Source organism: Gadus morhua, chromosome 14 (genome assembly GCF_902167405.1).
Source record: "Gadus morhua chromosome 14, gadMor3.0, whole genome shotgun sequence".
In the NCBI taxonomy this organism is placed as follows: Eukaryota; Metazoa; Chordata; class Actinopteri; order Gadiformes; family Gadidae; genus Gadus; species Gadus morhua.
The window spans coordinates 27,237,414-27,259,050 of record NC_044061.1 but is presented as its reverse complement, the minus strand read 5'-3'; the positions used below and the strand labels follow the sequence as shown (position 1 = coordinate 27,259,050).

Sequence of the window (21,637 nt, the reverse complement as noted above, 5' to 3'; positions counted from 1 at the left end):
TTCAATATTGAATAGGCTACTGTAGCCTACACTATGTACAGATGGTTTTGCTCTTTGCTCATGGCAGTTGTGGCAGTCATTTTAACATGTCAGCAGGCAAGCTTCACTCATTCAAGGATGTATTATGCTTTGTCCTATAGCCTACTTGGAACGTGTTTTGAAATGGATCTATAGTAGCCTATAGAAATTTGCCAGCTGGAATACAAAGCAAACTCTCCTTCAAATGCACATTCAAGTCTTGTATTGTCATCCCCAAATAATGCTGCAATGTAATAATATAAATCTTTAAATGCGCAATAATTAATCATTACCTTTATTATGACTTATCCAAGATTTTTATTGGCACCCAGAATGCAGGTCTGTTAGTGACTCCCATTATCTCTAAAAACAGACTGGGAAGTAGAGCATTCAGTTACTGGGCTCCTTTACTGTGGAACCAGCTCTCCCCATGGGTCCGAGAGGCAGACACTTTAACTAAATTTAAGTACAGCCCCCCCCCCCCCCTCACCTTTCGCACCTTGTAGTTTGGCCTTGGCGTCTTGCAGTCTCTCTGTGTTTCCACATATTCTCCACAGCTCCATCCCCAGTTCGAACCAACTGCAATTTTTCCCCTGGGTTTTCCTGGGAGTTTTTACTCAGTCGATGTGAGGGTTTAAGGGAAGAGGATGTTGTTATGATGCTCATGCTATGTAAAGCCCTTTGAGACAAACTGTTTCTAAAAACGGGCTATAAAAATAAAATTGCCTTGCCTTGCCTAACCCGCTTGGACTGTAATTCATATACTAGTTTGATCATTGACTGACTACATGAATAGTTGCACAGAGGAGATTCTTATAGAGGTCTTATAGTCAAACGGTATAGGGTATATACAAATTTGTGTATGTGTTTAGGCCAGTTATGAGATCTAGTTAACATCATTAAAAGTCATTTCCAAACACATTTAAGAAAAGAAAAAAACAAAAGCAAAGAGATTTTGCAGTAGTAGCACACTTTTACTTAAACAGAGTGGGATAGGAATCAGGTTAACAAAACATCTAAGAACATCTAAGTTGTCTAACACATTACCAACGCAACATTGAAACATCATAAAACATCACAAAAAAACCAGCTGGAATACAAAGAGTTTGCTTTGTATTCCAGCTGGCCTGTTATGAGCCAATTTCTATACGCTACTATAGATCCATTCCAAAACAGGTTCCAAGTAGGCTATACGACAGCGCATAATGCATCCTGGAATGAGTGAAGCTTGCCTGCTGACACATTAAAATGACTGTCACAACTGCCATGAGCAAAGAGCAAAACCATTTGTACATAGTGTTGGCTACAGTAGCCTATTCGATATTGAATGAAGTAGGTTACTTTACACTCCCTGCCCTGTCACAGAGTAGACGATATGATTTGCTTGTACAGCACCTTAAAAAACTCACTGTAGCCTATATTCATATATAGGCACACCCAGCCTCGCTTTCAATATAACACGCACTCGCATTCTGTAAACACCATCAGTAGCCTAAATAATAATATGAAAACAACATAAAATATCTTTCAACAAGAAAAAATAATTAGTTTACTGTAAATGGATAAAGGTCAACAAATGCGCAAATTTCAGCTGTCAGAAATGTGTTGTGATCACTTGTATTCCTCATAGCTCTCAGGCTGTAAGGAAATCAGCAGCCCGCGATCGCACCTCCTTCGATGTGAACGCGCACAGAGTTCAGAGCCGGACAATGATGTCGTAGTAAAGCCCTCAGGTCTACTCTGCATGTATTAACTGTGGCTAAACATCAACTGCACTGAAGTCATCATAACTTCAGAAGTTCTAATTTTGAAATGAATCATTGGGTTTCAAATGATTATTATGATTATTCTATTGCTATTTGAAGCCGTGTCAGTCTTGACTGTGGGTGGTGTGGTCCTCTGTGTCTGCTAGCGTCTATAATACAGTAATATTTTTGTCGACATTATCAAACGGAAAAACTTTTATTTTGAAGAGCACAGGGCAACGAAGCACACTAGCCAATAAGAGGACCCGCCCACCGGCGGAAACCAGATATTGAGTGGTAAACTCGTTTTGGTAAGAAGAACCAAAAAACGAATAAACAAACTGAAATTTTGATTTTCGTTTTTTTGGACAAAACGAAAAAACGAAAAAACGGCTGGTTTTTGGTTTCTGCTTGTGTCAATTATTCCCAGAAAACAGAGTAATAAAACGTACCTTGCTCGGACTTGTCAAGTCCGTACTTGCAAGTCATCGAGTCCGTAGTACGCGTGCAAGGAATTGAAAAACGGCCTATAGCGTGTCGCAACTCTCTCTCTCTATAGCTCTGGGTAGGACAATCGCAAGTTGGACCTCTGGCGCCCTCATAGGTCCTTCGCGGCAGCAGAGACATTGGGTGGGGTTTGTTTATCGCTATGGGTGGGTTAGCGTTGCTGTTGCTGAGTTGTTGTTCCCGACATAGTCACCGAGACGTTTATGATGGTTAGTTGTGTTGAGTGTGTTTTGGTGTGTCATGTGTGTCTTCAATAAAGGCAACTCTCGTAGTCGTGACTCGTGCTGTGTAAGGGGCGTGAGAGTTGTATAACCGCTTAAACTGGGCTCCCGTCTCGTCCTTGCCGCGCTTCTCGCCACAGTATGTTTGAGGACGAAACATACTGTGATTAACAATTTCGATTTTTTTTTTTTTTATGTCACTTTTTTAACTGCAAAATATCTGTTGTAGGCCCGGGCCAGAAGATCCAACTGAAGGTTCTGGAAGTCCTGGTCCATACTTTAAAGTCTATAGGCTAATCGTCACTGTGTGGACATGCTTGTATCGTCCACACACTCTTGGGAGTCAAAGGATGATTTAATTTTCATGGGAGTGTGTCGGGACCTCAAAGGCATTCCTCCCGAGCGGGTTCATCTGGATCATATCGTCCGCGGTGGAGGAGTCCGGCTGGGTCTCCTCAGCAGCATGCAGAGGCCTTCTGTCAGCAGCAGGATTGTGGGTTGGACGTCTGGATTCACGCAGCTCCTAATGTGGAATGACGAGAGATCTAGAAGGGCCGGGTCCCTGACTCATGATCTATTCAAACATGTAGAACTCTATTGTGTTTATGTCACCATAGTTGATCAGGTAGCACTTTACAATAAGGTTAGACTAATTGACCATTCATTAACATAAATTGCAGTTATGAAACTGTAATAAGCATTATCTAACAGAGTTAACAGTGAACTAATAGTCTAGTAATCCTTTACTAATGGTGTTCATAACTAAGGTAGGGTTAACCCTATTAAATAATGCATACATTAACACCTAAGCCACTAACCCAAAAACCTATTCTTATGATGTATAATAATGCTTTTTACTGCATTAACTTAATGTTAATTAAGTTAGTCAATGTACCCTTATCGTAAATTGTTACCGTTTATCAGTTCAGTGATCAACTATTTTGTACTACCACCAATTATTGTTAGTCATTGTTATTACCCTGTTTGACTAATCCAAAGTATTATTATCATACTTATTAAGGTTCTCCTTCTGTTTTAATAAGGACCACCAGGCTGAATCAAAAGCACTTTTATTGAATATGAACTTGAGGGCCTGTTTCCACCTAGAACGTCCCAACATACAAACTTTAGCACGGGCGGAAAAAAAGATAGGAAGACAACTCGATTATTTGTAAAATACATTTAATCCCTTTATATTTGGGCACACCGAAGAGGAGAGAAGGCTTGTAGGTGCAGTGCCAATGCAGCGCGCTGAGGTCGCTGTCACCACGCTGTGCAACATAAGGCGCACCTGGTTCCATCACTGGCAGTTTACTGAGTCGACCTGGGTCACACTGAGGCAGGACCGTGTGATGGACTCCTCCGCCTGGACCTCCAACCACACGTTCAGGAGACCAGAGTATATCTATCACCGAGGACAGCTTGGTGACAGTCAGACCTACACTGCAGAGGCACCGTCGCCATAACCCTCGAAGCGTATTAGACAAAGTGATCACAATAAAAAGGCATACGTTGTCTTAGCACAATCTTCATGGTTTTAATTAGTAGAATTGTACAGATCTGTACATGTTACAAGACATATTTTCGCTTATCTCACCATAGCTTTAACTAGTTAGCAAGACACGGCTGTCGTGCGGAGACGATAACAGAAATACTTCTGGTTACGCGGAAGGTGTGGAGGATGCGTGTTAGATATTACAGTTTTGTGTGTGTGTGTGTGTGTGTGTGTGTGTGTGTGTGTGTGTGTGTGTGTGTGTGTGTGTGTGTGTGTGTGTGTGTGTGTGTGTGTGTGTGTGTGTGTGTGTGTGTGTGTGTGTGTGTGTGTGTGTGTGTGTGTGGCATTGTGCGTGTAGGAGGGAGCGGAGCGAGCAAATCAATGCTTGTTTTCTTGTTTTGTTGTTGCCTCAATTGCAGGTATCCGCATCTATCGGTGGACTGTCTCTGAACGTTTTGCAACCCGAATCCCCCAGACCGTTTGGACTAAATAAAACTAACAGAGATCAACCCAAAGCTGGCAGTGGAACACGCCTGACCTCTAATGGTGAGCCGTGAATACTGCAGCAGGGTAGGGAACCGATGAAATCAGAGTAGCTCTCGCAGGTTCCAGCGTTAACGCACTGTGTCGCCGGGCATCGAGCCCAACGATGTGAAGGCCTTAAACTAAGTACTCTTGAGCCATCGAATGATAAGAGGACCCAACGACAGGGAGTGGCACGGCCCTGGATGACCTGCGATGAAGTCGGGCCTATCGCTGCGTCCATAGCGATCGCTACGGCCGTCCTAGACATAATAATCAGGGGGTTCCCTTCCTGTGTGGTTCAAGCACAGGATGAGGGTAAACGGTGTTACGTAATATAAACCTGGGGAATGGGGATCACATGGCTTTGAGCCAGGAACCCCGGGGTGCGTCTCTAACGTCTCCTCGCGCCCCGACCCACACGGGCCCACTGAGGTGACTGAATGGTAAGAATGGTCTATAAGGCAGGGAGGTCTTCATATGCGTGCGTGTGTGTGTGTGAGTGTCTGCGCATTTGTATGCATGTATACATGCGTGTGTGTGTGTGTGCGTTTGTATGTATGTATATGTGTGCGTCAGTGTGTGTGCACGTGCACGCTAGGGAAGCTAGCTGCAGTAGCTAGGCCTGCATCGCGGTTCTATCATGATGCTAGCGGCAGTCGCTAGGCCTGCATCGCGGTTCTATCATGATGCTAGCGGCAGTCGCTAGGCCTGCATCGCGGTTCTATCATGATGCTGACTGCAGTAGGTCGGCCTGCATCGCGGCTCTGTCATGTCTAGCCAGGCTACCAGCTCTCAAGCTCTTAGTGGTTGGTCAAGGCAAGGCAAACAAGCATTAACACTATAGCGGAGTCTAGTACAACAACCATGCTTGTGCAGTCATAAAGCACTGCTATCATATATATTTATATACAGTTTATACATAAAACAGTGGAAAAAGAGGAATTCTCACAGACTTCAGCGTGAACGCGGTGAAGGTCAGGAAGAACAAAAAACGAAAGAAAAGTGAAGCTTTGCATTCGGTAGAACTTGTGGGGCGTGTAGTGTGTTGCGTGTGTGTGTTTATGTACTGTGTGTGTGTGTGTTTGTGTGCCTGTGTGTGTGTGCCTGTGTGTTTGTGTGCCTGTGTGTGCGCGTGTGTTGAAGGGCAGCACTGGTCAAATACGAAACAGCATCTTCGAGAGGAGCAGCGGCGGCGGGGTACAGACGCCCCCCACTCCTCCTAGACGACTACAGATCCAGCAAGCAGTTACACAATACAGCCACCAGGGGTAGCAGAGAGAGGAAGGGGGGAGAGGGGCAGTTACACAATACAGCCACTGGGGGGCGGAGGAGAGAGGGGTAACAGCGAGGGAGGGGAAGACGGGGAGAGAGAGAGAGGGGAAGAGAGAGGGAGGGGGGGAGTGAAGGAAGATACAGATACATGTACAGAGAGAGGAGGAGGAGGACATAAAGGGTTCCTTCCATCATATCTTGGGGGAGCCCCCCTGGTGCTCTAGTACACCGGGCTGTTGCGGATCCCACAGCATAGAACCATGCTGAAGATCATCTCAAAGATCTGAGGGAGGGAGAGAGACAGACAGACAGACGGACAGCGAAAAAGAAACGGAGGGAGCGAGAGGAAATGGAAAGATGTTGGGTTATTTTCCATATTTAATAAGATCATGTATTTAATTGATTAGTGGTCATCACGTTTAACCAAGACCCAAACACTTACGATGATCACAGCGACCGCCAGGGCGGCGATGCCGATCAGGTAGATCTTATCAGTGAACAGCTCCTCGATCCTGGTGTGACAGTTCTGTCAGGGAAAAGTAAAGATGAACAACATCATCACAACAGCTTCTGCAACCAGCTTACCCTCCACAGCCCCCGTATGATCATCTAATTCAGACCATGAGCCTCCTGAATAATCACCTAATTCAGACTATGGACGGCTAAACGCACGGCTAGCCTTGTTGGTGCCCCACGTCACCATGTGACACCATCACTCGCCCTGACTGATACCTAGAGCTCAGGGCAGGCATCTCTTTGGCTGTCTGCGTTGTCAGTCCCAGTATTTGGCCGACTGCTGAGCGATCAACATCAATCACATTAGAAAAGGCGGTTTGTTTCACAAAGGGTCAATTTTTACACAAGTACTGTTCCCGGCGTACGGCCTTTGATTGGTCGTTCTTGCATGTCCATCAGGACCGCCTACTTGTCAGGTACGGTACCAGGATGGTAACACCTCGCTCAGGGGGGGGGTCAGACTCACGGTGAGGGTGATGGTCTTGGGACAGATGGAGGTTAACCCAAACTTGTCTGACAGTGTGGTCAACACACTGGTGATCTGTCCTTTACCGCAGCAGTCCAGCTGGAGGAGACAATATAGGATATATTTGTAATATATACATACACATTTTTATACATATTTATTAAAATAGCATATCAATACAAAAGATCTAGTGATATTAATATATATTGTATGTGTGTAATATATATGTACTATTATACAATATATATATTGTTTAAAGTTACATATATTAGGGGCTAGGGGCATAGCGCAGGGGACAGCGTGACATAGAGCTAACGTAGGGGCTAGTGTGACGTAGGGCCTAGTGTGGGGGCTAGCGGGACGTAGGGGCTAGTGTGGGGGCTAGCGGGACGTAGGGGCTAGCATAGGGGCTAGTGTGACGTAGGGCCTAGTGTGGGGGCTAGCGGGACGTAGGGGCTAGCATAGGGGCTAGTGTGACGTAGGGCCTAGTGTGGGGGCTAGCGGGACTTAGGGGCTAGTGTGACGTGGGGGCTAGTGTAGGGGCTACTGTAGAGGCTAGCGTTGGGGCTAGCGGGATGTAGGGGTTAGCGTGACATAGGGGCTAGCTTAGGGGCTAGTGTGACGTAGGGGCTAGTGTGACGTAGGTTCTAGCGTGACCTAGGGGCTAGCGTAGCTTAGCATACCGTCTCGTGGAAACCCCTGAGCACGGAGGCGGCCGCCTCTTTCTTATCTTGCGTCACGGTGTCGGAGACCGCCTTGTCGTAAATTGAGTCGTAGAAGTTGATCATCTCCTTGGTCACCTGGCGGGCACAGTCACATGACACATCATACAACAGTCACATGCTCACGTCACAGCGAATCCGGTCGTTTAAGCGAAATAACCTGATGGATAATTCTGCTTATAACACAGCTTTAAGAAGTTTTAATTAAGGAGTTAATTGTCACAAAGATAATATCAAAAACACGTTATCTGTTCGCTTCAATGGTTGAAGATCTGTAGCCATAGCAACGGTCTGTCATCACAGCTGCGTTCTTCTCTTCAGCAGTGACACACAGTGGAATGTCCTGACCGACAGAATCCAGTATTCAGCCCAGACGTGTAATAAGATCAAATCATTTGGGTGGGATTACTTCACGATGTAGCTCAGTGTAGAACAAGGCCTGGACAGACTGGAAGGTGGCTGTTTCTGTAACTTCTAATTCTGTTTGAAGATGTTCGCTGACTGGAGCACTGACACACGTGGTGCTGGTTTATGGTGAAAGAGTGAGTGAGTGAGTGTGTCTCACCATGTCTTTATGCATGTACCCATGATGCTGGTTTATAGTGAGTGAGTGAGTGAGTGAGTGAGAGAGTGAGTCTTCGTGTGTCCTTGTGCATGTACCTGTGATGCTGGGTTACAGTGAGTGAGTGAGAGAGTGAATGGTGAGTGAGTGAGTGAGAGAGTGAGTCTTACTGTGTCCTTGTGCATGTACCCGTGATGCTGGGTTACGGTGAGTGAGTGAGAGAGTGAATGGTGAGAGAGTGAATGGTGAGAGAGTGAGTCTTACTGTGTCCTTGTGCATGTAGCCCCAGATGCCCGCAGCCACCTCGCAGGCGAACAGGATCACCAGGCAGGCGAAGAACTGCAGAGGACCACAGACAAATATCATCAGACAAGCTCAGCCCAGTGCTTCAAACCACCGCTCTGAACCTTTACCCTCCCCCAGTGAATGATTCAATGAGACAAATGTGAGTTTCCTTTACTGTTATTATGTTTTGTATTAACGTATGTTTTTTAACTATCAATTATCAAGAAGAATTGAATTTTCGCTAACATACTTTAAACCAGAAAGCTTATGTTTTTGTAATTGAATGTTTAAATTGTGACTTTAATCTGAATACAACAACTGTATACAAAGTTTTTAATTAAATAATAGCTATTGTCTTTCTCAATGCATCTGAGCACAATGCAACCGACAAATATTGTTGTTATTGACTCACAGTTCCCAGAAGGCATTGCGATTCCTGGATGGCGCCATAGCAACCGAGGAAACCTACAACCATCATCACGGCTCCGACGGCAATCAGGATGTAGACACCTAGAACGAGAAGTCAAAGGTCAGCTATTACTGAGGTGGTGGGGGCCCTGTGTGTGTGTGTGTGTGTGTGTGTGTGTGTGTGTGTGTGTGTGTGTGTGTGTGTGTGTGTGTGTGTGTGTGTGTGTGTTTCAAGTATTTTTTGAAATTTTGTAAAGTTTGTGGTGAGACACAGGTATTCTAGAGCATAACATAATGTCTTGTGTCATCAAATATAGACACAAGATAAGATACAAGATATATATACACACACAAGATAAGATAAATATGAAAGGAAAGAAATAATCGCACAAATCCAATATGAGGCCATAAAACCGAGACTGCAAGTTTAACAGACGAAGTATAGAGATGGTCTTTAGATTTGTTTACCTTTAACAGACGAAGACGCCTGATTATACAACATTCTGAGTGTGTGTGCGTGTTTATGGGGGATACTACAACATCTGGGACATAGCTCAGAATCAGTCATTTCATCTTTATTTACACTTGCATTCTCGACTCCATTTTATCTTCTGAGCAAAATAGCAATGTATGGCCAGCAGGGGGCACCACACCGACCATGCGTTGCCAGCCTCCCTGCTCCCCTTCTGAACAGAGGCCTGTAAGGTGGGCCCCAAAACTGTTCTCTGGATTGTTTCACTTTTGTTTCGTGTTTAGAGTACTGCCACCTTCCACGAAGCCTTTACACCTGTGATGTCATGGCAGGGTGCGACAGACAGGGAGCGCCCACGAGGCTTCTTGGTACAGTAGTTCTTTAGACTGGGTACTCCCAGCCCCTTCTGCAGGGCGAAATGTATTGCTCTTGAGCAGAGGAATACATTTCTTTCTGCGTCCGATACGTTTTTGCGGGAGCCAATCACCAAGCTGGCAATCCCCCTGGCGCGCTATTGGCTGGTTTAACACAATGATGACAGGGAAGCTACGGCAAGCAGCCAATTGCGTACAGAGTCATTTGAACTAGGCCCGTTGATCACGCCTCTTGTGATGAAGAAAATGACAGCAGCTTCCCCCGACCAATGTGCAATCTACGATTGAGCTTGATCTGGCAATAGCCAGGCTAGTAGTTCTTAGTCATAGCACTATACTCAATGTACCCTTTTTCTTTATGAGAACCAAGCTATTTGGAATCGACCAATGAATGTTGTCCGAGCCAGCCAAGCAGGGGAGGAGTGATGCGGTGGAGCGTTGATAATACGTTGTAAGTCTCGGGGAAAATGTTCGGAGCGCCAGCCAAAAGCTACCAGGAGAAATGCCTTGGATACGAGGGCGTCAGGCAGCTCCGCCCCTCACTGGAAGGGGGACGCAGCCCGCCTCTCTCTCCCTAGGCCCCTCTATCGGATTATTCTATTTACCTGTGTCTCCCTCCATCCCTCCCTCCTCCCTCCCTCCCCCTGCCTCCCTCCTCCTCCGTCCCTCCCTCCTCCTTCCTCCCCCACCCATCCTCCCCCCCTCCCCTCCCCTCCCCCTGTGTTGCTGGGGCCCCGGCCCGGTAGCCTAATGTAATCGGCGCCCTAACTTGATTGTGCACCACTAACTGGTCGCCGCCCATCGCTGAGGCTCTGCTCCGCTATTCCATGCATCAACGGCTTGCAACCCCCCCCCCCCCCCCCCCCCCCCCCCCCACACACACACACACACACACACACACACACACACACACACACACACACACACACACACACACACACACTTACACAACAATACAGCCACACAAACACAGAAATACACACACTTGCGTACAAAGATTTTGTGATGCCACGCCTTTTCTTTGCCATGAGCAAATATCTTCATTAGAGTCCCCCCCCAGCCACCCACTGATCTGGGGGGGAGGGGGGGGATATATACAAATTGATATTTTGGCGACTGACCAAGTGCTGGTTGCTCTCCACCACTTTGTGGACGGAAGCCAAGACCACCATCCCTCTCTCTCTCCCTCCCCCCGCTCTCTCTCTCTCTCTCTCTCTCTCTCTCTCTCTCTCTCTCTCTCTCTCTCTCTCTCTCTCTCTCTCTCTCTCTCTCTCTCTCTCTCTCTCTCTCTCTCTCTCTCTATGTCCCTCACCCTCTCTCTATCTCACCCCACCAGACCTATCAATTCCCATAAATGACATCATCGGACAGACTGTTGCTTAGGGTTGGGAGGGTGGGGGTGGGGGGGGAGGTAGTGGGACAAATGGCCACGCCTTTCCTCCCCCTCCCTCACCCACAGATCACCCCTCCCAGCTTCCTTCGATGCCGTTTGCTCACTTAATCATATTATCTTCCTCCTGCTCCTCCTCCTTCCCCTCCTCCCCTCCTCCCCTCCTCCCTCCTTCTCAACCTCCTGCTCCTCCTCCTTCATCCAATACTTTGGATGAAATAGCACAATTATTTGGTAATTAAGAAATTAGACCATTTGTAAGTGCTTTAAATTTGCCTGGGGGGAAATAAAAGCATCTTTCTAAAATCAAAAAATGATAAAAATGTATTTTCCATCTTTTTAACCTATTCTATTTCAATATTGACCGGTAGGGTCATCGCAACACCAAATCTTTTTAACGACTAAATCAGGTCAATGAAAATGGCATAAATAGTGTATTGCAACAGAAGCAGAGGCTCCAAGGTTTTAGGTCTAAAATACAGCAGATAGTTAAACTTCTGTCAAACATTAACTCTGCTGTTGCACAGAGAAGTGGAGCTCAGAGCTACCGCAGCAGAATCACGTCTTATGTTTCCATATGAAACCCCACGACGCCAACTGGCTGAGAGGGGCAGCGGTGAACGATGAGGAGGAACAGTTGTTCATTAACGCTGACTTTATCCTCCTATTAAACAAGATGAATGCTGAACGCCCCTCCCAGCCTCCAAACACCCAGGAACAGACTTAGAAGTCGTCTCTGATGGTTCCACGTCGTGTAGGAAGTTAAAGCAAGTCACCATTAATTAGTGAAGTATCTATGGGTGGGGGGGGGGGGCCCACAAAGATCCTGGTCCACCTCAGGGTTAAATCTTACCTCATTGTCACCGTGTGTAAAAAGAACGCTTCACCACAGAGAAGGAAGACAATGACTTCCTGAGTTCTAAGTTTACTCGGACCCAACAATAGAAAAACGGCCTTGCAGATCCGGTCCCCACACAGGACACATAAAGATCAGGAGGCCGATAGGAAGAATAGGTTTGATTATGTGGAACAACAAGAGGAATGTGACGGCTTTGGTGCGCTGTAAAGCGACGGGAACGCGAACACAGATGTGCAGAGCGAGGGAGAGAGCGGGGAGAAGGCGAGGGGAGCAGGAGAGGGGAGGCGAGCCATGGAGGAGGACTCGGCGCTAGACGGAGGTAATCGCAACCAGATGAGGAGCGGACGACAGTGGAAAGAAATTAGCAAATGAGCGAATGAGAGGAAAAATCCTTGGTGAGGGAGGAGGAGGAGGAGGGGTTGGGGGAGGAGGGGTTGGGGGAGGAGGGGTGGAGGGAGAGAGTTTGTAGCGGGGGAGGGGAGGGACTGAAGGTCGAACTATGTGTTTTTTCTCTCCCTGACCACATGCTTTCCCTCCCGCCCACCCCTCTGGTGGAGAGAAAGAGAGAGGCTTTATGTGATTGGCAGGATGTAATCATTAAGATTGTGTGGCGGGCAGAGAGGCCCCCCCCTCCCTCGCTGGGCCCGTCTGGGTGGGGTTCGTCTGGGGGAGGTTGGGGATTGTTGGTGGGCAGAGCAGGCGGAGCCTCAGCCTCCCCCCAGTAAACAAGCGCCCCTCTTAGCTGCCACTCAGATGGAAAACAAGCTTCCCCCTCAGCCTTTCTAGACTCTGGATGTGGAGCACTCAAACGTTTGAGATGCAGACGTTTGTAGATATCTTTTTCTAGCCAAACATTTGAGATTAAGACGTGTCTGAGTGCCGATGTTTATCTGTTCTAAAGGTCCAGAATCCCGCGTCTCTGGTTGGTCTCCCCTCCAACTCCTTCTCTCTCCTCCGACTGCATGTCTCTCCTCTGACTCCCTGTCTCTCCTCCGACTGCCTGTCTCTCCTCCGACTGCCTGTCTCTCCTCCGACTGCCTGTCTCTCCTCTGACTCCCTGTCTCTCCTCCGACTGCCTGTCTCTCCTCCGACTGCCTGTCTCTCCTCCGACTGCCTGTCTCTCCTCTGACTGCCTGTCTTTCCTCAGACTGCCTGTCTCTCCTCTGACTGCCTGTCTCTCCTCTGACTCCCTGTCTCTTGTCTCTCTGACTCTCCCTTCTCCTCCTTCCTCTTTTCTTCTGGGTTTCTCCAGAGCCGCTTTTTCGTTTCCAGGTTTCCTTGAGAAACACTTTCCTCTTCTCAACCTTCCCTGGTGACTCAGACAGGCTGCGGGCAGAGAGAGACCAGACCCACTGGCTCTGAGGACCAGCAGAGAGACCAGACCAGCAGAGACCAGACCCACTGGCTCTGAGGACCAGCAGAGAGACCAGACTAGGGATGGCCACGGTTATTCAAGTATTCGGTTATTCGAAATGACCTGGGTATTCGACTGTAGCTGTAGCAGATTTTTATTTTATTTTTGCCTACAGTTAATTAAATATATTCATTAGCTATATTAATTACATATTTTTCATTAAACGTGTATACCAACGCCATTTACTACTTGGAATACATGGCCATACCGGCAACCTCCGTTCCAGCGGAGAGTCTTTTCTCCGGCGGGCTTGATTGTAAATCACCTCCACACCCGCCTATCCCCGAGCACGTAGATATGCTCATTTTTAACAAGAATGAGTGATGCAGTAGGTGGGCTTATGTGTTATGTTAACTGGAAATGTTTTAGACATACTGTATTTCCGTCTTACACATAATATATTTTTGTTGATGTTCTGTTATATGCCCATCATGTGTAATGTGAGGCAGGCCCATGCATTGCAAGTGGATTTCTGTTGATATCCAAGCCCACCAGTATTTATGCTTTTTGCTGTTGTGCTTCAGTTACTTGAATCTATTCAGTTTGTGCCTTAAATTTTCTTTAATCTAATTTCAGTCAGTGCCTTAAGTATGCAATACTGTTCATTCATATTCTTGTCAAAAATGATGGTTTCGTTTCAACTTGTTTCGATTCAGCATACTAATTTCGAGTGTCTTTTTCCTTCTAAAATGCTAATTAAATTGAACAAATTGGATTTGATTTCCTTATTTATTTGACTAATAGATGGAAAACGAATACATTTGTTTAGTGAAGGCCAGATCTTGGATGAACTTCAGGCTACATTATGAGTGAGGTACACATTTATTTATTTTTTAACCGGTTAACAAGTTACTCAAATTCTTTTTATCGGATATTCGAACACTGATATGCCTTCAAATGCCCATCCCTAGACCAGAGCAGCATAGACCAGACCCACTGGCTCTGGGAACCAGCAGAGCGTCCAGACCCACTGAGGACCAGAGTCCAGACTCCACAGGCCCCACCCAGTTTGGGGTCATGTGACTCTTGTCCCCCTTTTCTTCTTTTTCTTGGCAGCCATGTGCGATGTATGTAAAGAAAATGTCACGCCACTTTAGTAATGCACACTTCTAGCAGCTAGGAGACATGTCACACACAACAGAGTTCAGATAGGAGCTGCACTACCCTTCGACAAAGTTGGATATTAGATTGGAATGTTTTAATCAGTTTGAAATCTTCGAAAACAGTGAACTGTAAGATGGATGTGTGTGTGTGTGTGTGTGTGTGTGTGTGTGTGTGTGTGTGTGTGTGTGTGTGTGTGTGTGTGTGCGTGTGCGTGTCACACCGCGTGCCGCCACATGGTTGTGACTCACGGTCTCCGTCTGGTGCCACCCGGGTGGGCCCCTGAGAGCCACATGAGGACCAGAGAAAACTCTACAAACAGCCCCCCATTAAACACTCTTTCGTGCAAAACACAAGAAGAGCCTCCTGACTTCACAACACATCAAAGACGGACGTCACGAAGCTTCGCTCCGGGTTCGAGAAGGACAGGAAGGTTCAGGGGAGTTCATTCACACGGCTGATCCGTTAGTCATCAAAAACAGTTTTTTTTTCTGCATTCCAACGTAATCTTCCTTCATTTCAGCACATTTTCCAGCCCCACCCACATCAATCGCGGTCATTCAAAAAGTGGGGAAGAATTACTACGCTGACTAACTTTGATAATCCTCAACACACTTACGCACACACACACCTATACGCACACACGCACACACACACACACACACATACCCCCACACCCCCAACACACACATACACAAAATGATACCCAAAAAGGAACGGCGAACAAAGTGAACGCTGGGAATAATAGTGGGAGCATTCCCAGTGGAGGGATGGAGAACTTCCTGATATAAAACAAAGACCCCTACACCACCCAGTACACCACCTACAGTACACCACCCAGTACACCACCCAGTAAACCACCTACAGTACACCACCCAGTACACCACCCAGTACACCACCTAGTACACCACCCAGTAAACCACCTACAGTGCACCATCCAGTACACCACCCAGTACACCACCCAGTACACCACCCAGTACACCACTTAGTACACCAACCAGTACACCACCCAGTACACCAACTACAGTGCACCACCCAGTAAACCACCCAGTACACCACCCAGTACACCACCTACAGTACACCACCCAGTACACCACCCAGTACACCACCTACAGTACACCACCCAGTACACCACCTACAGTACACCACCCAGTAAACCACCCAGTACACCACCCAGTACACCACCTACAGTACACCACCCAGTACACCACCTACAGTACACCACCCAGTACACCACCTACAGTACACCACCCAGTAAACCACCCAGTACACCACCCAGTAAACCACCCAGTACACCACCCAGTACACCACCTACAGTACACCACCCAGTAAACCACCCAGTACACCACCCAGTACACCACCCAGTACACCACCCAGTACACCACCTACAGTACACCACCCAGTAAACCAACTACGTAGTACACCAACTAACTAACCCTCGTTGAGGGAACCCAACATGAATCTTCGTCCTCCTCTTTCTCTTTCTCTGTTCAACGTCAACATTTAGACCCGCGGTTCAACACTAACATTATCCAGCCCAGCGCCGGTCCCCCAGATCAGGTTACTGTCCCCGTAGAACATGGAGCAGGACTACCCCGTCACCCCCAGCCTCTCTACCCCCTCACCCCCAGCCTCTCTACCCCCTCACCCCCACCCTCTCTACCCCCTCACCCCCACCCTCTCTCCCCCCTCACCCCTATCATCTAGTCGTCCAGCAGACGCACTCCTGCATGCTAGGGGTTAAAGGAGGATGGCTCTTTGTCATCACAGAGGGGGGAGGTCCTCCTCACAGAGGGGGAGTGGGGAGGTCCTCCTCACAGAGGGGGAGTGGGGAGGTCCTCCTCACAGAGGGGGGGGGGGGAGGTCCTCCTCACAGAGGGGGGAGGTCCTCATCCCAGGGGGGGAGTGGGGAGGTCCTCCTCACAGAGGGGGGGGGGGGGGGGGGGGGTCCTCATCACAGAGGGGGAGTGGGGAGGTCCTCCTCACAGAGGGGGGGGGGGAGGTCCTCCTCACAGAGGGGGGAGGTCCTCATCTTAGGGGGGGGGGGGGGGGGGGGGGGGGTCCTCCTCACAGAGGGGGGGAGGTCCCCCTCAGAGGGGGGGGGAGGTCCTCCTCAGAGGGGGGGGAGGTCCTCATCACAGAGGGGGGAGGTCCTCCTCACAGAGGGGGGGGGGGGGTCCTCCTCACAGAGGGGGGGAGGTCCTCACCCAGCCCAGCACGGCCCGTGTCCCACCAGGGGGGGGCCTGAGACCTTCGTTCCCCAGCGAAGATTCCTGAACTGCCCGGGAATACTTTTCAACTGCGCTCACATCTGGATGTGGTTGCGCTCCCTCCCCCTGATCCACGGCCTCTCTGCTCGGCGAGGACAATAGGGGGAGATCCTCCTGAGGAGCAGCTGCTTGTACCGAGCGTTGGGGTGCATGAGGTGGGGCGTGAAGCAGCTTCCTGTACACAGCGGGCGCTGGGAGGATTAATAATAGCACAATGTACTCTTTGACCGAAGTGGAAAGGAAAGTGGCTGGAAATGTCTGGAAAGTATGCAACTGGAAACATATTATAACACTTTTACTACAGATGATGTGCTAGACTTTACATGAGGGTGCATTTATTAACCAATAATTAACTGATAAGTCCCTGAGCAAGACACGCTTTAGCTGATAATTATCAGCTAAAGCGTAAATATGCATTTACCAATGGTGTTTATTTTATTTATGGCGTGTTTCCACCATGTTTCCATGGTGCAGGTCGGTTCAGTGCGCAAAGGTGCGGCGCGGATCGCGTTTCCAATGCCTAAAGTGCTTCTGGTGTAGAGTGTGCTTCGTAAAAAGCAAAATTAAGCTGTGTTTATTGAAGAAAATGTGATAACTGACTAAACCAACCAGACTGCCAGACCAACCGCTGCCTGCTTCCTCATACAATGGTATATTGCATGAGGAAGCATGCAATATAGGATAATTTTTTTCTATTTTCGACATAATTAAGAAATGCCGGTATTATTTGGTAGAAGGGACAGAAACAGCTAGGCAGAACGTAGTACAGCATGTTTACGTTCCCTGGTCCTCCATATTGAGGTGGACTCATTGATTCATGGAATCATTCCTCTGAGTAAGATTGAAGCAAACAGCATTCCTCAGACCTCCAACCGACTGAATGGTCCATTCATTGTCTAACTTTAGGCAGAAATACATGACAACATGCCAATAACAGTCCATCTGTTTTAGAAGAGTTCTTAAAAAAAGAACAAAACAGTTACATTTTTAATTAAGTTTAGGGTTTCAACTAAATTAGATATTGAAAGGCTTTTCATATTTCTGCCAGCTGAAACTCGATTAAATCTCAAGCGCCATTCATACTAAAACATAAAGTATGAATGCTTTTGAATAAACCGTTTACCTTCAATCAATACATTTCAATGAATAATAATGCTGATCGATCACTCAGTCAGTCCATGTGTTCATCACTGCCACAACCACTTGATGCTCTACAACCACATCCGTCTGCCACACTCTACATCAGAGTATCGGTTCCAGTTCTGTGTAATATGAATGTTAATTTAAGCCATCCACATCGTACAGCAAACACCTTTTGCAACTTTGAATTGTCCTGCAACAACTACTTTAGAATTATTCAATTATGTCTCCATGTCTACTCCCCTAAATGTGGAAATTAGACTTTTGTAACATTTGGTGATTTTGCAGTTGGCATGGCCACTCCTTTAATGTGGAAAGAACCCGATGCACACACAGGCTCTTCTGTAAAGCAGAGGCAGATACTTACAGCAGAGAAAACAAATGATATGAAGCTGAGTCTCCTCTAAATAAGAGCAATAGTACCTGACTAGCCATTTGCTAATTCAAATACAATGTTTTAGCCTACAGACTTAACATTAGTGACTTTTCCATTAGGCAAACTGAATATGGAGAGAGAGGAGAGGAAGTGATAGGAGAGGTGTCAAGAGGAGAAGAGGTTAGGAGAGGAGGGAAGGAGAGGAGAGGAGAGGAGAGGAGAGGAGAGGAGAAGAGAAGAGAAGAGAAGAGAAGAGAAGAGAAGAGAAGAGAAGAGAAGAGAAGAGAAGAGAAGAGAAGAGAAGAGAGGAGAGGAGGGGAGGGGAGAGGAGAGGAGAGGAGAGGAGTGGTACTTACTAATGTAGAAGGTGCTGGGTGCCTGGGCTTCTTCAAACTTGATGTCCAGCAGCTTGCTGGTCTTTGTGTCGTGTCTCAGCCATAGGGCCACGCCCAGAATGATCCCCCCAGCAAGCTGCAAAACACAATCATGTCTAATCTGTAAGAGGTGCGCCCATAACGCTAAAGGTGCATACATAATCGTTAAGGTGCCTCCATAACGCTAAAGGTGCATTCATAATCGGTGAGGTGCATTCATAATGCTGAGGGGGCATTCAGATGCACAATCACATTATTGTTACACAATGGATATAATCGCATAAAAAAACTAATCGGCCAACATCAGTTTTTGGCCGATGCAAAAGCTATGAAAGAAGTGAATAGTGATTTTATTCGCGGTTTAATCATTCCCTTTCTAATGAGGACATGGTCAAATTAATATCATTTAACCTTTCAAAAATATTTGGAGGATTAGGTTTAGTCTTTTTTTAAACTCATCATAAAATCATCAGAACCTCTCCCTCCCTCCCTCTCGGTCTCTTCCCTCCCTCCCTCTCCCTCCCTCCCTCTCGGTCTCTTCCCTCCCTCCCTCTCTCTCCCTCCCTTTCGCACGCCCTCTGTCTCCCTCCCTCCCTCTGGCCCGCCCTCTCTGTCTCCCTCCCTCCCTCTCACCCACCCTCTCTCTCCCTCCCTCTCGCCCGCCCCCTCTGTCTCCCTCCCTCCCTCCCTCCCTCTCGCCTGCCCTCTCTGTCTCCCTCCCTCCCTCCCTCGCTAAGGTCCATTCCAGTGCAGAGACAACCCGCTGCCTAGCAACAAGATCAACAGTGTCACTGCCAAGAGGTGAGGCCCCTAGCACCGGCATTCTTCAGGGCCCCCCCAACACACATAGACGCACGCACGCACGCACACACACACACACACACACACACACACACACACACACACACACACACACACACACACACACACACACACACACACACACACACACACACACACACACACACACTCACACATACACACACACAAACTGTAGCTAAACATACTTTAAAAAAACCTCCCAGACTTGTTGCCATGGGGATTACCGCAGAGTTTAAACTGATCCCAAAAAAATGGAAACCCGAATCGAGGCAGCAGACGAGCCTGGGAGACAGATCCTGACGGCTTTATACCGTCAGGACGGTCTAATGTTAACGGCCGTGACGAACGGCGTGAAGCCCGGCCCCGTCCAGCCGGGGGCCCCGTCCAGCCGGGGGCCTGCACGCCGTTGTTCTCAGACAAAAGAGCAGGGGGCTCACATTTAGACCCTTCTCCTTCTGAACCCCCCCCCCCGTCCCTCACCCTGCGGCGGGGGGCCGGTGTCTGGGCCCAGAGTGGCTCTCTGCGTATGACGAATGAAGGAGATGACAGGAAGTCATTCCACCGTTGTTTATGTAAACAACGGATCCATCGCAACAATACCTGCTTGGGGGACTTCCAAAGTACTTTGTTGGTGCGATAGCTGCCACTTACATTTTATCATAGTTGTATTATTTATCTTTAGCTCTGTTTCCTATATGTTTGACCTGGAATTATTGGTATTATCAATCTGCTGAGCGTTTTGTACTGCTTTCTGTTCAGACTTCTAGATGTTTCTCTTTAAGTTAGCGCTGGTTCTGAGGAGCAGGGAGGGGACTGGGTCCTGATCTCACACCCTACTGTGTTTTGCTTATTTTTAAACTCCATCATTGGGGTAAAATCCCCTCGTCTGGAATCGACTCAGTATAACGTCTGCAGCCTGGCTAAGCGGCTCTCATTAGACGGTCCCAAACCAAAACCAAAACTAAGCAACAGCTGCGACAGACGGCTGTAAACATATACTTAGACTAGTATTGCATGCAAGACATTTCTACCTCAGATCCTTATTTGGCAGAAAATAACCCCCAACGCTAAGGTGATAGAATCGATCCTAAATTAGCCCTGTCGCCCCGCACTGAGACGACAAAACGCTCCAATCAGCCTCTGTGTGCGGCTGCATGTCTGTTGATGGACACGGACAGAAGGACACACACAAACAGACACACAATCTAAAGCATTACAACCGAACCAGTCTTTACCCCTCAGCTGTTGGGCCACTGACCTCCCTCTGTCTCCCTCCCTCCCGCTCTCTTTCTCCCATTCTCACTCTCGCACACACACACACACACACCCATATGCACACACACGCAGACACAAACACATACAAATGCAGACACATACACACACACACTGAGACACACACACACACACACACACACACACACACACAAACACATACATATACACACTGCACCTGAGGACGGCAGATGGAAATGGACAGGTGTTGGTAGGATGGCCCTTATTGGCTGGTTCAAGTGACTGCCCAATAAGCAGTCACAGTGTCATATGGTGCGGCTGACTCAGAGCCAGGAGGGACATGTAAGAAGCAGCCTTAGATGCTGTGATCATGTACTGATGGGGCCTGGGGGCGCTGGGGAATGGCTGTACTCTGACCTGAGCTGAATGAAGCCTTCTTTAAAAGGGGCTTTGTGTATTCTGAATGTGGAGGTCATTTATGAATGAACTCATTAAACTGATTATCCCAGAGTGGGGGTCATGGTGCGGGGGTCAGGGGTCCCGGTGGGGTCCGGCCCGTTGGAGCATGGTTCCTGTGGGCTCCCCCTGGACTGAGCGGCGGGCGTTGAGGTGTTCGGCCAACTGGAGCCTGGGGAGGGGGGGGGGGGGGGGCTATTCCTGCTGCTGCCGCACATGGCGGTTGTAGAGAATGTGTGACACGCTAGCAGGGGGGAGGGGGGCCGGGAAGGAGGAGGGGGGTGGGGGTGGGGGGTGGGCTCTATCACTTATATACACTGCTCTGGTCTGCCTGATCGGCTAGCATGCTCATACACACACACACACACAACACGCACAACACACATTCATGCAGACAAACACACAGACGCACACAACACACACACACAGTCCCAGTTCCCGCCCCTTTCCCCCTCCCTGGTGACCCCTGACCCCAGACCTCTGAATGCCGGTTCTGATTTATGACGGTGGGGGGGGGGGCTGGCCTCCGTCTCCTCAGAGAGCCCCCCCTTCCATGCGCCCCCCCCCCCCAGGACCGGGTTCCTCCTAAGTGGTTCCCGGGCTCTTGGGGAGGG

General features: G+C 48.2%; 1 protein-coding gene and 1 long non-coding RNA gene across 2 annotated transcripts in view; one reads left to right on the top strand and one right to left on the bottom strand.

The window, feature by feature from the left end:
- The first annotated feature begins 2,415 nt into the window (after nt 1-2,415).
- Nucleotides 2,416-4,271, top strand: LOC115558314 (uncharacterized). The gene is made up of 2 exons (XR_003979312.1): nt 2,416-2,479; nt 2,721-4,271. It is a non-coding gene; the product is annotated as an uncharacterized LOC115558314 (long non-coding RNA).
- Nucleotides 3,657-21,637, bottom strand: part of cd81a (CD81 molecule a) — a 20,395-nt gene continuing 2,414 nt past the window's right edge. The window contains exons 2-8 of the mRNA XM_030376318.1: nt 18,495-18,609; nt 8,747-8,844; nt 8,314-8,388; nt 7,449-7,565; nt 6,766-6,864; nt 6,226-6,309; nt 3,657-6,066 (exon numbers count right to left, since the gene is read on the bottom strand). Coding sequence (XP_030232178.1) covers nt 6,004-6,066; nt 6,226-6,309; nt 6,766-6,864; nt 7,449-7,565; nt 8,314-8,388; nt 8,747-8,844; nt 18,495-18,609 — 651 coding nt within the window. The 3' untranslated portion in view covers nt 3,657-6,003. The remainder of the gene's footprint in view (nt 6,067-6,225; nt 6,310-6,765; nt 6,865-7,448; nt 7,566-8,313; nt 8,389-8,746; nt 8,845-18,494; nt 18,610-21,637) is intronic.